This window comes from Chinchilla lanigera, unplaced genomic scaffold (assembly GCF_000276665.1).
Source record: "Chinchilla lanigera isolate Chin_1 unplaced genomic scaffold, ChiLan1.0 scaffold00006, whole genome shotgun sequence".
Classification (NCBI taxonomy): Eukaryota; Metazoa; Chordata; class Mammalia; order Rodentia; family Chinchillidae; genus Chinchilla; species Chinchilla lanigera.
Genome location: NW_004955407.1, coordinates 39199219 through 39213195, shown reverse-complemented (window position 1 = coordinate 39213195; position 13977 = coordinate 39199219). Strand labels below are relative to the sequence as shown.

The 13977-nt window shown below is 56.4% G+C and overlaps 1 protein-coding gene across 7 annotated transcripts in view; it reads left to right on the top strand.

Annotated features, from left to right (window-relative positions):
- Slc37a1 (solute carrier family 37 (glucose-6-phosphate transporter), member 1) overlaps positions 1 to 9262 on the top strand; it is a 64340-nt gene extending 55078 nt beyond the window's left edge. For 4 of the 7 annotated variants that reach the window (XM_005375822.2, XM_005375814.2, XM_005375819.2 and 1 more), the window contains exons 15-20: positions 270 to 318; positions 1280 to 1353; positions 1555 to 1633; positions 5893 to 5990; positions 7892 to 7956; positions 8386 to 9262. In XM_005375822.2, the coding sequence (XP_005375879.2) occupies positions 270 to 318; positions 1280 to 1353; positions 1555 to 1633; positions 5893 to 5990; positions 7892 to 7956; positions 8386 to 8401 (381 nt within the window). In that variant the 3' untranslated portion in view covers positions 8402 to 9262. Of the gene's footprint in view, positions 1 to 269; positions 319 to 1247; positions 1354 to 1554; positions 1634 to 5892; positions 5991 to 7891; positions 7957 to 8385 lie in introns of those variants that run through there. The other 3 variants (XM_005375820.2, XR_001231343.1, XR_001231341.1) reach the window with 3 other exon arrangements.
- Positions 9263 to 13977: the final 4715 nt, after the last annotated feature.

Below are 13977 nucleotides of genomic sequence, written 5' to 3'. Positions count from 1 at the left end.
ACTGGTGGCCCCTTGTTGCCACCCTTGCCTCTCCACTGGGCTATGGCTATCACCAGAACAAGGTCCAGTCCTGTCACCTGGGGACTTGGACACTTAAAGGTTTGGGAAAGGATGGGCGGTGTGGCCCCTTGCCAGAGGACCCCACCTCCTCAGAGACACAGCCTCAGCACTCTGTCGGCACCAGGAGCACAGGGCCCCTGCACCCCGCATGTTCCCCAGCCAGCTGGGGGTGGCCGCGGTCAGCGTATCCCGTGCTTCTCTGTCCACAGCTGTACGTGTTCTCCGCCGTCAGCAGGATGGGCCTGGAAGCCACGGTAGGTGAGTGCCTGGGCCTCGCCGCTCTCTTCTTCCACATGCGTGTTTGTCCACGCAGCTGAGTGACAAATTCGGCTGTGTGACAAGTGCATGGTGTGGCTGAGCAGCCCACGTCCCTCTGCAGGAAAGGCTGGCACCACACTCCCCGGCCAGGTCTGCCCTCTGAGTTGGGAGTGGGTGCAGAAGCGTGTGGACCCCTGGTCAGGCTGGTGGGGCTCTGGGTACCCAAGGGTAGGAGCCCTCAGAAGCTGAGGTGCCCGGAAGGCAGCTCTCCTATGGGGCCTCAGCAGCCAGGGACCTGCACCTGCCTGAGACCAAGACCCTGTGGAGTGACTGCCAGCGTCAGCCTAGGGCCAGGCAGGCGGGCCTGGCCACCTTCTCTCAGCTGGCCCCCGTGACCCGCCCTGGTGCCCATGCGTGGCCATAGAGGGCTGTGTCACTTCCTGCAGCAGCACTTTGGGGTGTGCTTTTGGCCCTCAGGAGTCCTGTGCTCCCTGTCCTGCAGGAGGGCAGGGGTGGAGGGACATGGGGTGACAGTCCACTGAACCCCCAGGAAATAGTGGCCCATGGGAAGGGTGGACCCCACCTCCTCAGAGACACAGCCTCAGCACTCTGCCAGCCCAGAGTCCAGTTCAGGAGAGCAACCTAGGGGCTCCGGTGCAGGCTGTGCAGGGCGGAGCGTTTGGTGCCACTGAGGGATGCACACAGCAAGGCTGTGCCCTTCTCTCTCTTGGCGTCCTGGCTGCCACTGCCCCTGTGGGCCAGGAGCCCAGTCCCAGGCTGCTGAGTAAGACCCGGGTGTTGGAGGAAATGAGCCCTAGCCTAGAAAATTGTCACTGACGAGGCAAGGGGGCGTTACCTGTGTCTCCTGGTGGCCACCCTGGTGGCCGGATGGCCTCTCCCTGCCCTGCCACACCCCGGGGCCCCCGCAGGCTCTGCTGGGACACTGTCTGCTCTCCCCCAGTCATGCTGCTGCTCAGCGGGGCGCTGGTCAGCGGGCCCTACGCGCTCATCACCACGGCCGTCTCTGCCGACCTGGTGAGTGGCCGGGCACCTCGCCACCATCGCGTGTGACCGGGAGGGAAGCTCGGGGTGGAGCAGAGTTTCCTCCGGGGAACCGTCCGCGTGTGGGATTGTTTTGCAAAGTGAGTTGCACAGGTTGTGTGTGGAGGGCCTGGGTGCCTCTCCCGTTTCTGGTTCTGCTGAGACCTTCCATGTGCGTGTTCTGCTGTCCTGTAGGGCACACATAAGAGCCTGAAAGGAAACTCCCACGCCCTCTCCACGGTGACAGCCATCATCGACGGGACCGGCTCTGTAGGTACGCGGGCGTCGCCCAAAGCTCTGTGCGCAGTGGGGGCGTGCCTGTCCCTTGCTAATGTGGGCCTGGTCGAGCTGGCTTAGAAAACTGGTGGGGTGTCAGGAAGAAGAAGGGGTTGGGCTCCTCCCCACACAAGGCTGCACCGCCAGCGCCCTCCCACCAGGCCAGCTCGAAGGAGCACCAAGCTGGAACCATGCCTTCTGGGCTGTAGAAACACTGCATATGCAGGCCAGCACCCCCAGGGGCCAGGCAGGGGACCTGGCCATCCCAGGAGCCTCGCCTTGGGCCCTGCCTGCACCAGGCACTCACAGCCATGCCCCTAGGGGGAGGGGCTGATGTGCCAGCACTTCTGTCCCTGGGAGGTGGAGCTCTGCCTGCTGGGGACACCCGAGCCAACCAAGAGGCCCCCACGTGATAGGGACCATGTCAGGGGCAGCTCTGGAAGCCCAGTCCAGCCAAAGCCTGGCCCTACCAGCCTTCTGCTGCCCATGTGAGAAGCTTTGCCCTCGGCTGTCCTGCGGCCTCTGTGCCCCTAGGGAGGGACACCCACAGCCCCGTCCACAGATGCAGACCATGGCGTCCTTCCCATACCACTGGCACTCCTCCGCCCTGCTCTTTAGAAATGCCTAGCTGTTGTAGCTCCTCAGGAGGCTGAGGCAGGGGGATCCTGAGTTCAAATCCAACCCAGGTGACGTAGCGAACCTGTCTGAAGAAAATGAGAAGGGCCAGGAAAGCTGAGTGGTCGAGCGCGTGCCTTGCGTTCGCAAAGCTCTGGGTTCCATCCCCAGTCCCAAAAACAGGGAAAAGCAGCCACCCGGCCACCACGTCCCTTGTGCCCGGATCTTGGCTCACACCATCCTCCGTGAGGCCTCCCCACACGCCGAGGGACCACAGTGGCTTCTGGAAGCTTCACCCCACTCCCACCCCTGCCCCTCCCTGCTGTCAGTGCCACCCCCTGCAGAACAGTGCGGTCCAGCCCCTCTGCTCACTCCCCTGCCCCACGTGGGGGCCGTCCCAGGAGTTTGGGAGTTGCTCTCTCTGGCCACGTCCCCTGTGAAGTGAACCAGGGGCTGGTGGAGGCAGCTAGGGTTGCAGACCGTCAGTCTGTCCCTGGGGGTGAGATCCGTGGGTGGAGCCAGGTCCTCACATGCCGGGGCACAGGAACCCAGCTCCAGGCTCTGGCTGCCATTCCCAGGCCTCGGGTGACGGATCCAGCTGGCCCTGAGAAGTGGAGGCAAGGTCACCAACGTTCAGAAGGCCGGGCCCTGGCTCTGATCCCCGCCAGCAGCAGAGCAGCCCAGCTCCGAGCGGGGTGGGGTCCTTCGCCTGGCCCGATCCAGAGGCGGCTTTGGTTCGTTGGGTGGTGTGGTGGTCACACCTCTGATGCTCTCTCGCAGGGACCTCCTCAGCTCGGGACAGGACAGGCCCAGGGAGAGGGACAGGAGGGGCTGACGCCATGCCAGTGGTGGTCCTGGGAGTGAGTGGCCCACCCTCATCACTGTGCACAGCCGCTCCCCGCCCTTAGCTCTGGAGTCAGTCCTACACCCACAGGGACGCTCTTTCTCACACTAAGGTGAAGGTCTGCTGGCAGCCACCAGTGCTGTGGTAAAGCAGAGAGCTGAGGTTTGAAAAAGGGGGCGGGGTTACAAATTAGGTGGAAAACACACTCTCTTGATAGCAGTGGAGGTGGCATCCAAGGGCGGCCAGGTCTGCACGGAGAAGGCCTGCCATGGCGCTCCAGGCTGTAGGGAGAGAAGCGGCCCATGGGCAGGGGGCGGGGGGCGTTGAGCATCTCTGACCCGGACCGTCTGTGACAGCCGGTAGAGGTTGGAGCCGGCCCTGCACGCCCTCCTGCCACTTGGCAGTAAACGGTCGCCATGGAGACAGCACGCAGGCTGCATCACAGTCATTATTTCTTCCCACTCGAGCAGCCCAACAAGACAGAAGCAGACAAAGACCCCCACGGAGACGCCCACCGTTGCCGCATGGCCTCCCCCGCAGGCTCGGGCCCAGTGTGTGTCCACACCCCCGGCCAGCACCGGCTCGGGGAGGCCGCTCTTGGCTGACTGTGGCCCGTCCCGCAGGTCTCAGGTGCCTCTGGAGGGTTTGAGGTCCTCAGCGCTGAGTCCCCATGGGACAGCGCAGGCTTGACATTGCTCTGCTGTGTGTGGAGCCGTGAAGCTTGCCCTGCATTTTTCCAGCTTGATTTTTATTTTATCCAAGTAAAACATGGTCTCAGCTTGGAAGCCAGGTAACCCCACCGGCTTTTACAGCACTGCCCGGCCGCTCGCTCCAGCGGCGCCCTGGGCCGCACCGGTGTTTGGCTCTTTCTTCTTTGCTTTTCCTTTTGTTGCTGGTGCTGGGAACCAAACCCGGGGCCTCCTGCCCACCAGGCAAGCGCTTCACTGCGGAGTTATGCCCGGCTCCATCTTCCTTCACTCCCCAGGACCCCGGCCTCTGTGGAAGGCGGCGGGGCTTGGCTGTCGCACTCCCAGGCTTGTCCTTTTTAGTGACTCTGGCTGTGCCGGTGCCCTCACTCTCCAGCGAGGAAATCGGTGTCAGGCAGACATTTTGGTTTTCCCTCCTGTTTCTAGTTTGGTGTGTTTTTTCTTTCTGGAAAACATTAGTTGGCTGTTGGACGTCCAGGATTAATCCTCCGATTTCATCTCTTTTCCTTTCTACCTGTCTTCGGGTTCTTTCCTTGTTGTTGACTTCATTTTTTTCCCAAGCAGTATCGAACTTTTCATTTTGCCTGCCATGTTTCTCCACCCTGTTGGTGCCTTTCTTAGCTAGCGTGTGCTGCGTGGAATTTTGCGAAACTGCCAGTAACGAAGGAAGCTGGTTTCAGCCACAGCAATGGAAACGCGCTGGGGCTCAGCTTCATCTTTGATCGCGCTCTGAGATGTTACCGTTTCCTGGGGGTCTCTCCCCGTCTTCTCCCAGCTCGCTGGCTATCTCCCCCCTGGGGTTTTCCTCAGATGCGGGTGGGCCTCGGCTGCCCCCTGATGATTCCGCGGAGTCCTTTCCCATGGAAAGCACGTTGACGCTGCTCTCCACAGCGTGGCTCCCCAGCCTACAGCGGCGACCCTGTGCCAGGGGGACACAAGAGCAGTGTCCATTGTCATCTTCCGAAAGTGCGTGCCTTCCCGCGCCTGCTTTCTCTTTGCGAATTTGTGACTTTTGAAGTCGGTGATGGTCCGCTCCTTGGTGTTTGATAAGCACAGGTGTGGGTGAGCCTGCCTACCTGAAAGTATTCTGGGGTGTGAGGGACAGTCGCAGCATTGCTCCTCGGGCTGTGGAGTGGTGACTGCAGTGAGAGCACTCCAGACAAAGTCAGCGTCATGTAGTAGGAGGCCCTGCCGGCCCTGCGGGTGTGGGTCTCCATCGGTAACTGCAGCTGTGAAACCCGCCATGCATCTTACCACGCATCTGCCCCTACCCCCCCGCAAAAAAAAAACCACCCTGCACCTGCGTCGGGATCGCCCCAGTCCCTGTCGCGAAAGCTTTCTGAACAGCTGCAGTGAATGCCCGCGTATCTTTGGGCATTTTGGAGGATACTGCTTTCTTTCATTTTTGTAGATTCAAAAGAATGTTTTGACGTAATTCTAGGCCTGCAGAAGACTTACAAAAATAGTGCGGAGACTCCACAGACATTGTAGAATATTTGCTTTGTGCTGCACCTCTTATACTTACACACAAGCACACTTTGCACACGCATATAAGTACGCACGCGTGCAGTTCCCCTGAGCTACTTACAGTAAGTTGCAGGGTGTTGGCCTCTACTCAGGTTCCTCCGTGTGTTCTCTCTAAAGATGGGTTCTCTCGTGCGGCCACCGCGCGTGGTCAGAATTGGGTGAAAGCTGACATGGACAGAGCATTAGCACTCACAGCTCATTCAGTTACCAAGGAAGAACTTTATAGTGTAAGAATAGCTCCCGAGATCGTGCGTTGGACTCAGGTTTCTTTACATAAATTCAGTAACGGTGATGATAACACTGGGGTGTTGGCTGAAGAGAATGAACATTTCAGAGGTCAGTGGGTTAGGTTTGGTTCCAGGGGGATTTTGTGCCATTTCCCTCGCCATCACTGAGGATGGTTAGCCTTTCACGCAGCCCATCTGCAGGGGGCACGTGGAGGTTTGCCTCCTCTCCACGTGAGCGAGGTGTTGAGCTTGTTCTGTGTTGTTTGACCGCCTCATTGTTTACGAGGTCGTAGGTGAGTCCTCCTCAGACAGCCTGCACTTTCCCTGTCTGTTACAGGAGCAGCGCTGGGTCCCCTGCTGGCTGGGCTCATCTCGCCGTCCGGATGGAGCAACGTGTTCTACATGTTGATGTTTGCGGATGCCTGTGCCTTACTGGTGAGTTGATCCACTGTCGTCCCGAGCGGCTCCACGCAGCATGCTCTGGCTGCTGGTCGGACGCTGGCGAAACTTCTCCCCGGGAGGTGTGGCCTCAGGCTCCATCTCCTGCTGGTGAAGAAATCTCAGTGTCAGGAAACAAGCGGGTGGGTCCACCACCCTGCAGTCTCAGTAGGCTGTAGGAAGGCCACAGCGGGAGCTCCGTTTTGGGGCTTCCTCTGGGATATGACCCAGCAGGTCCCCGAGCCTCCTGTTATCGCAGGTTCTGCGTGTCACAGCAAGTGTGGCAAGGACGCCTGGGGACAGGCCTGTGGGGAGGAGCAATGCAGGTCACACCCAGAGCCTGGCAGGGCTGGCAGGGCCTGCTCCCCACCCGGAACTGTGTGAGTGGCTTTCCATCTACGTGACCCACGCCTGCAATCATTAACTTCTAAAGAGGAAGGCTGATTCGGGCTCGTGGTTTTGGAAGTTTCCACCTGTGATTGGTCAGCCCTGTCGCCTTGGGCCTGTGGCAGGGCACACGGGGCGGTGGGAGTATGCAGGGCAGCAAAACTACTCGCCTTGTGGCTGGGAACCAAGAAAAGTGGGAGAACGGAGCTATGCCCCAAGAGACCAGCAGGGCTCCCACCAGCCCTTTCTGCTGTTGCCCAGAATTGGAATGTGTGTGAACTCGGAAAGGACAGCATGAAAGAGTGGGAAGGTCCAAGTCGGGTACATGGTGGCCAGAGGGAGCAGGCTGGGTGGGTGGAGGAAGTCTTGGGACAAAGTGCATCCGGGTTATGTGTTCCTTGTGGAGGAGGAAGTACCTGCTCCCAGGAGGTGCAGCGGTCTGCTGAGGGTGCGCTGGTATTGGTCCTTTCAAGCCTAAGATTCCCTTCCTCCTGCGGCCCAGCATCCGTGTCAGTGTCCACCCTCTCCAGCAGAGGCTGAGGCCTCAGCCACCCAAGCCACATTCTCGAGGTGCTGGGAGATCAAGGGCCCCCATCCCCTGTCCTTGCCCGGGTGGAGAAGGCAGCTCTGAGCCTGCAGGACTGGCCGGGCCCACAGTGGCCAGCCTGTGGGCGGGGCTAGAGCCGGAGGTTTGTCCTGCAATGTCTGACAGGCCACCAATTCCAGGTTCCACCTCTCTCTGCCCCTGATTGTAGTGATCCTTTCTCTGGGCCAGACCAGAGCATAATCCGCAGGAGACACCCCTGTTCTGAGTGGGACCCAGGCCCCGAGGAGATGACATTTCTGCCCTTGGAGCCCTGGCCGAGCATAGCGTATGCGCAGGGGGCTTAACAGCCCCCGGGACTCTGCGCTGGCTCCCCCACTGCCCCAGGGCACCCCGCACTGTACAGGCCAGGGCAGACCCCAACACAGAGCAGGCGAGGTGCACTTGGTGCCACAGAGAGCTTGTGAGGGGGCGGCCTGGCGGGCAGGGCTGGGCTGGGGTTGCTCCAGGTTCATCTGCCAGCCCCGCACAGAACACATCTGCAGGCAGCTCTTCACCGGCAGCACCGGCGTCCCTCGAGAGGCTCACCTGGCTCCAGAGCCTCCCACTGTCACCGTAACTGTGGGCCTCCTGGTCTTCATTTTCTGTCTTTTGTTCAGTGGGACGTTTATGATTGAACTAGTCTTGTTTTAAATGCTACTGACCCGGAGTAACACAGGGTGAAGCTTATTGTAAAAGCCTTGCTCTCGGTTGTGTGTCCCGGTAACTCTAGGTACCTTGTGGGAGACAGCGGGCCCCCAGCCCGCAGGGTGGGCGCAATGGCATGGCCCACGGTGCACAAGGGTTGAGGAGACTTGTGGCCCGGCTGGGCCTCGTAGCTGTAGGCTTCAGGGTGACCCCGGGCCACACCTGCCGTCTACCCGGCTCCCCGTGGTCACAGATACCCCCATCTTTATCCTGCTTGCAGTTCCTGGTCCGCCTCATCCACAAGGAGCTGAGCTGCCCGGGGCCAGCAGCGGGGAACCAAGCTCCGTAAGTTCCCATGGGCCCTCCCTCGGACTAAGGCCACCCCAGAGTGTCCTGGTTCATCCACCTCTGCACGTGGCCTCTACAAGAAGGAACTCACGGCCTGTCCCTAGCACAGCACATCCCACGCATGGTCCCTTGTGTCCTCCCTGATACGGGTCTCTGTGTGGGCGACTGTGACAGTCTCTCCTAGCCACTGTGGAGAGGTGGCAGGGAAAGTGCCCCATGTGTGGTCTCTACGAGTCATGAGTTCCAGCCAAGTCTCCCGTTCTGGCTGCCCTCACCGCCTCCCTCCCTCCTCAAGGGTCCTTGCTCCTGCTGCAGGACCCGGGACAGGGTCGGGGGGCAGAATGCTGGCCCCGTGCAGGGGCCGTGTGCTCCTGCAGCTGCAGCACCTGCTGTGCGACCTGCTGTCATGCCATCCTTCTCTTTCAGGCTGAAGGAACACTGAGCCCGAGTCCCGGGGAGGAGCTGGGCCCGTCCTTCACAAGCTGTTCCTCGCACGACACTAAGCCAAGGATCCTGTCTTGCCCAGAATGACACAGAGCCGAGCTGGGACCTCTGGGTCCGAGTAAGCAGATGGGCACCCAGGACAGCGGCGGGCATCACAGGGCCACTGCGACTGCATCACTGAGCCCAAGACGGACACAACCGGCCAGCCCCAGCCTGGCAGCCCTATATCCCCTGGTCGCCTGATACGACGTGCGACAGCGTGAAGGTGACCCGTGCCCCTGGGCAGGGTCCCTGTCAGGTGTCCCAGCGTCCAGTGCTGAAGCCACAGCCTGTGCAGCGGGAGCTCCAGCCGTCGGGTCCTTCCCTGAGAGCCTGCACATGCCGGGACACACCAGCTGCACGCAGCGCTGGGAAACGTGGGCCCTGGTCAGAAACCGAGACTGATGCAGGCCTCAGGAGTCACCCGGGGCTTCCTCCTGCTCGTCTCTGCTCGGTGCTGACCTGGAAACTGCAGGCATCCAGCAGGGAACAGCCGTGAAGCAGTGAGCTAGCGACGGCACGGAGGCACCGGGACGCCGAGCTCCTGCCACCCAGCGCCTGCCACGCTGCGCAGCACGAGTCGGGTCCAGGGCGGCCAGGCCTGGGCCGAGGCTGCCTCCGAGACGCGCCAACACCCGGGCTGTTTCTAGATATGTAGCCATGGCGGGTTATTTATTTAAAATGCGTCTTGTGTTACATAAGGTTGAAGACCTGTAAGTGGCATTTTGTTATTTATTAAGACAAGCTGCAATGGTTCTCTGGCCATTTGTTTTTTGGGGGTTGGATCTAGCAAAATACTTACCTGGTATTAGAAAAAAATTCAAGCAAAATACACAGAGAATATCAGTCATTGCTGCTCCTGTGTGGGTGCAGTCTCCCGGGACCGGTCGCTCGGGAGTCTGGGAAGAACAAGGCTCCCACCCGAGAGGCTTTTCCTCAGCGTTCGGCCCAGCCGTGGCCCCAGCAAACCAGGCGTTTGGAGCGTTTATCCTAACCTTTGTCCTTGACTGAAGGGACACACACGAGGGCGGGGCGGGGGTGCTTGGAGTTGTGGGGCGCAGACCCAGCACCCCAAGTTTGCACCGTCTTCTGAGCCGGCGACGGTGTTCTGAATGCGACCCGGCCGCTCTGACTGCAGGGCCCGCGGGGGTGGCCGGCCCATCCTGGCTGTCCTGCGACTCCCCTGCTTTTTCTTTCTTAAGATATTACTAGCACATCTATAGAGTTTCTTCCTGAGAGCAAGGTCACCGTGAATATCGCGTGATTTTAAGTTTCCTCCGAAGTCCTCATGCTGCACAGGGCCTTTGTCCTCCCAGGCGTCCGCTGTGGACCGAGGCTGCCTGCCCTTCTCCCCTGTCCCCGATCCCTCGGGACACACAGCGCCTGTGCTTCCCAGCGTCCAGCTCTGATATTAAGTGGATGGGCCAGGGGATCAGGCGTGGAGAGGCGTGGGTTGGGAATGCACAGGCAACAGTTTGGTGAACCATGTCCTTTGAATGGAGCCCAGGCCGAGGCCTCTTAGAAAGGTCCCAAGCAGCCGGGCATGGTGGCTCACGCCTGTAATCCCAGCACTCGGGAGGCTGAGGCAGGAGGATCCCTGCGAGTTCAAGCCCAGACTGGGCTACAAAGTGAGTTCAAGGTCATCCTGAACTGCAGAGTGAAACCCTGTCTCAAAAAGACAAAAAAATTTAAAAAAAGAAAGGTCCCAAGCAGACACTGCCTGGCCATCTGTGGGGCAGCAGGAAGCCTTGAGGTCGCAGCTGTGTCTCCCCAGCTCCAGGAACCCTGCAGTGGAAGAAAACCCTCACACACAGGGAGAGCAGCTCTGAGTCCCCAGGCCTTCCGGGCTGAACCCTGAGCGTGAGTGCCTTGTGATATGGATGGTTAATGTTTTTTAAAAATCAGGAAATGCAGCTAAATTTAGAAGCAGTCTAGCTGAAATACATTTCATGAGTGGAAGGTTTTACCGTGACTCTTAAGGGGAAAAAAAGGTATGATTTTGCTACAAAAATATATCCTCACCCTCCTGAACAGTGGCTCAGGTGATCCCACCTACAAATAGCTGGTAGGAGGCTCCCGTGGAAACACGCCTGGCCTGGGGTGTATGTCCCTGAGGTGTCCAGTTCAAGGGGGCAAACAGTGCCAGGACCAGCCACCAGAGGAGGAGATGCTCCCGCCTCAGTCTCCTGAGGTGCCTGGCGGGCTTCAGACCTGTGCTTCTCCCTTATACTGTTGGGAGCAGAGCAGCCCCCATTCAACAGCTTGGAAAATCCCCTCGAAATAAATCCTTCCAGAAAGCGAGCTGAAAGACCCACAGCCTGGCTTTCTCACTTCAGCTTTGCAGACAGGCAGCCGACCTGCTGGGCCACTGTGGACGTGTGGAGGGCCTGTCCTGGTCCCCGCTGACCTTACCCCTGCTGCTGCAGGCTATACTGGTGCCCGCTGCAGAGACTGCGCAGCCCCAGAGCCCCAGGTCCCTGCACATGGCCAGAAGGTGAGGAGCAGGTGCAGGCTCGGGCAGGGGCAGCTGTGCGGCCCTGTGGCCTGGGGACTGATGGTGGCACAGTGACTGGAAGGTAGGTAGGGGTGGCTGCCAGTGCTCACATGGTGTCCCCTGAGCATGGTGACCTCTGGGCCCAATTCCAGGTGGTAAAGATAGAGACTGTCGCTCAAAAGGCAAAAAGGAATGTGCAGGTGACATGATAGTCTACATAGAAGACCCAACTGCTAGATTTAATAAATTCAGGAGTGTAGCTGAATACAAAGTCAACACTCAAAAATCAATAGCCTTCCTGTACCCGAATAACAAACTCACAGAGGAATTAGGGAAACACCTTTCACTGTAGCGTCCCAAAAAATGCAGTACCTAGGAGTCAGTCTAACAAAGGATATAAAAGACCTCTACATTGAAAACTACAGTACTCTGAAGAAGGACACTGAAGCAGATATCAGAAAATGGAAAGATATCCCTTGCTCTTGGGTAGGAAGAACCAATATAGGGAAAATGGCCACAGGACCAAAACTGTTACAGAGATTTAATGCAAATTCTGATAAAAAAAAATTCCAATAGCGTATCTCACAGAATTAGAGAAAACAATCCTAAAATTCATTTGGAACCAAAACAGACCTAGAATAGCAAAGGCAAGGCAGGGGGCATCATCATCCCTGGCTTCAAATTATACTATAAAGCTACGATGATAAAAACAGCATGGTACTGACAAAAAAAAAAAAAAAACAACCAGACCTGAACATCAGTGGAACAGATGAGAAGATGCAGAAACAACTCCAGACATTCTCAGCCACCTTATTTTTGACAAAGGTGCCAAACACATTCACTGGAAGAAAGATAACCTCTTTAATAAATGTTAGAAAAACTGGCTCTGCACATGCTAAAGATTAAGATTGGACCCATATGTTTCACCAAGCACTGAACTAAATTCAAAATAGATCAAAGATCTAAATATTAAAACAGAAACACTAAACCTGCTGGAATGTAGAATAGGTAAAAATCTGGAAGACAATGGTATAGGCAAAAACTTTAGGAATAAAACCCCAATCACACAGGAACTATCACAAAGAATCAACAACTGGGCTCTCATCTTATTAAAAAGCTTTTGCACAGTCAGAGAGATCACCAACAGAGTGAAGAGACAACCCACAATGTGGGGAAAAAATGTTCACCAGCTGTTCCTCAGACAAAGGATTACTGTGAAGAACGTATAAAGAACTCAAAAAAAAAGTCAGACTTCCCGAATTTAAAGACCCAATCCAAAAATGGGCATCTGAGATGAATACACACTTCTCCGATGAAAAAATACAAACAGCAAATAAATATGTGAAAAAATGTTCAACATCGTTGGTCATTTGAGAGATGTAAATTAAACAACACTGAGATTTCATCCCACCCTGGAAAGAGTGACTGTCATCAAGAAATCAACCAATAACTAATGCTGGAGGGGCAGTGAGGAAAAAGGAACCCTTCTCCACTGTTTGTGGGAGTGTAGACTGGTGCAATCACTGTGGAAAACTGTGGGGAGATTCCTCAAAAACCTCGGATTGGAGGTCCCATTTGACCAGCAAGTCCCCTTCTGGGTATCTTCCCAGAAGAATTAAAAACATCATACCACAGTGATATATGTGATATATGTGATATAACCCATGTTAATAGCATCACAATTTGTAATAGCTAAACCTTGGAAACAACCGAAATGCCCATCAACTGAGGAATGAATAAAAAAGATGTGGTGTTTTTATGCAATGGAGTACTACTCAGCCATAAAGAAGGATAAACTGGAGGCTTCTCTAGGTAAATGGATGCAACTAAGAGAACATACTCATAAGTGAAATAAACCAGATGCACATATGCATGCATCATATTGTCTCCCTAGTGTGAGAAGCTGAAAGAGTAAATTAGATCCAAAATGTACAAGAGATACTGTAAAATTGGAAGAAATTTCAAAAGGAAAGAGGAACTGGGATGGAAGAAAGGAGAAAAGAAGGAAGCAAAAAAGAAATTTTATATATAAGATAGTTATACTACTAATTTCTCTTAGTTCATTGAAAAGAAAGGTTTGTGCTAGTACTATTTGGACAATTAAATGCCAATATCTTGTACTCTGAGTAATTAGTACAATGATAACAACACACACAATGTACTAACCATTGTTACCCTCCTACTATCTGTTTTGAAATTTTATATTTTTTCTCTTTAAAATAAAAACAGCAAAACAACAGCAAAAAAAAAAAAAAAAAAGGCAAAAAGTAGTCTGTTCAGGCAGCCAAGCACAGGGCACCCTGGAGCGCCTCGCTGCTGGCCACATCTCCCTCCTCCCGCACCTCGGGGGCATCCCTGGAGCCTCGCCCAGGCACCCTGCTCAGTAGTGTCCCTGAGGCCCAGGCCGTCTCCCCTTCTGCACCTTCTGTGCAGCACACCCACCCCCGGTGGCAGTGGAAATGGGTTGAGGCAGAGGCCCTGGGGGCGGGGACAGCGGGATCAGCGTCACCCCACCCTCCTGCACCCTCCTAACCCACCGCTGGGGACGGGCAGGGCACCGTGCAGACTGCAGCAGCGTGCCAGGCATGGTGGTGCACAGCTGTCATCCCAGCATGCTGGGAGGCTGAGGCAGGAGGACTGCAAATTCAAGCATGGCCTAGGTAACTTAGTGATACAGCAAGACTATCTCAAAGGAAGAAGGAAAACCCTCCAAGGCCCAGGGTCCCCTCCCTAGTACCACCAAAAATGAAAGCGCAGCAGCGTTCAGGAAGCACGGAGGCCTGTGGAGCAGAGTCCACACGCCCTCTGGTACAAGCCCAGTGACGGCCAGTCTCACATGGCAAAGGCGGCCTTGCCCTCCGAGAAATGGCTCCATCCAGAAACAAAACAGCCCAGAGCACCTTTCACCACTAAAGTCCCACGTGGAGAAATAGCGCCGCATGTATTCGCCTGCTAGTCCAGTCCCGGCCACCAAACCCTGCCTGTGAAGGGAGCTGTGCTCACCCCGCACATCTGAAAGGAACCCTTTAGGACCACGGGGG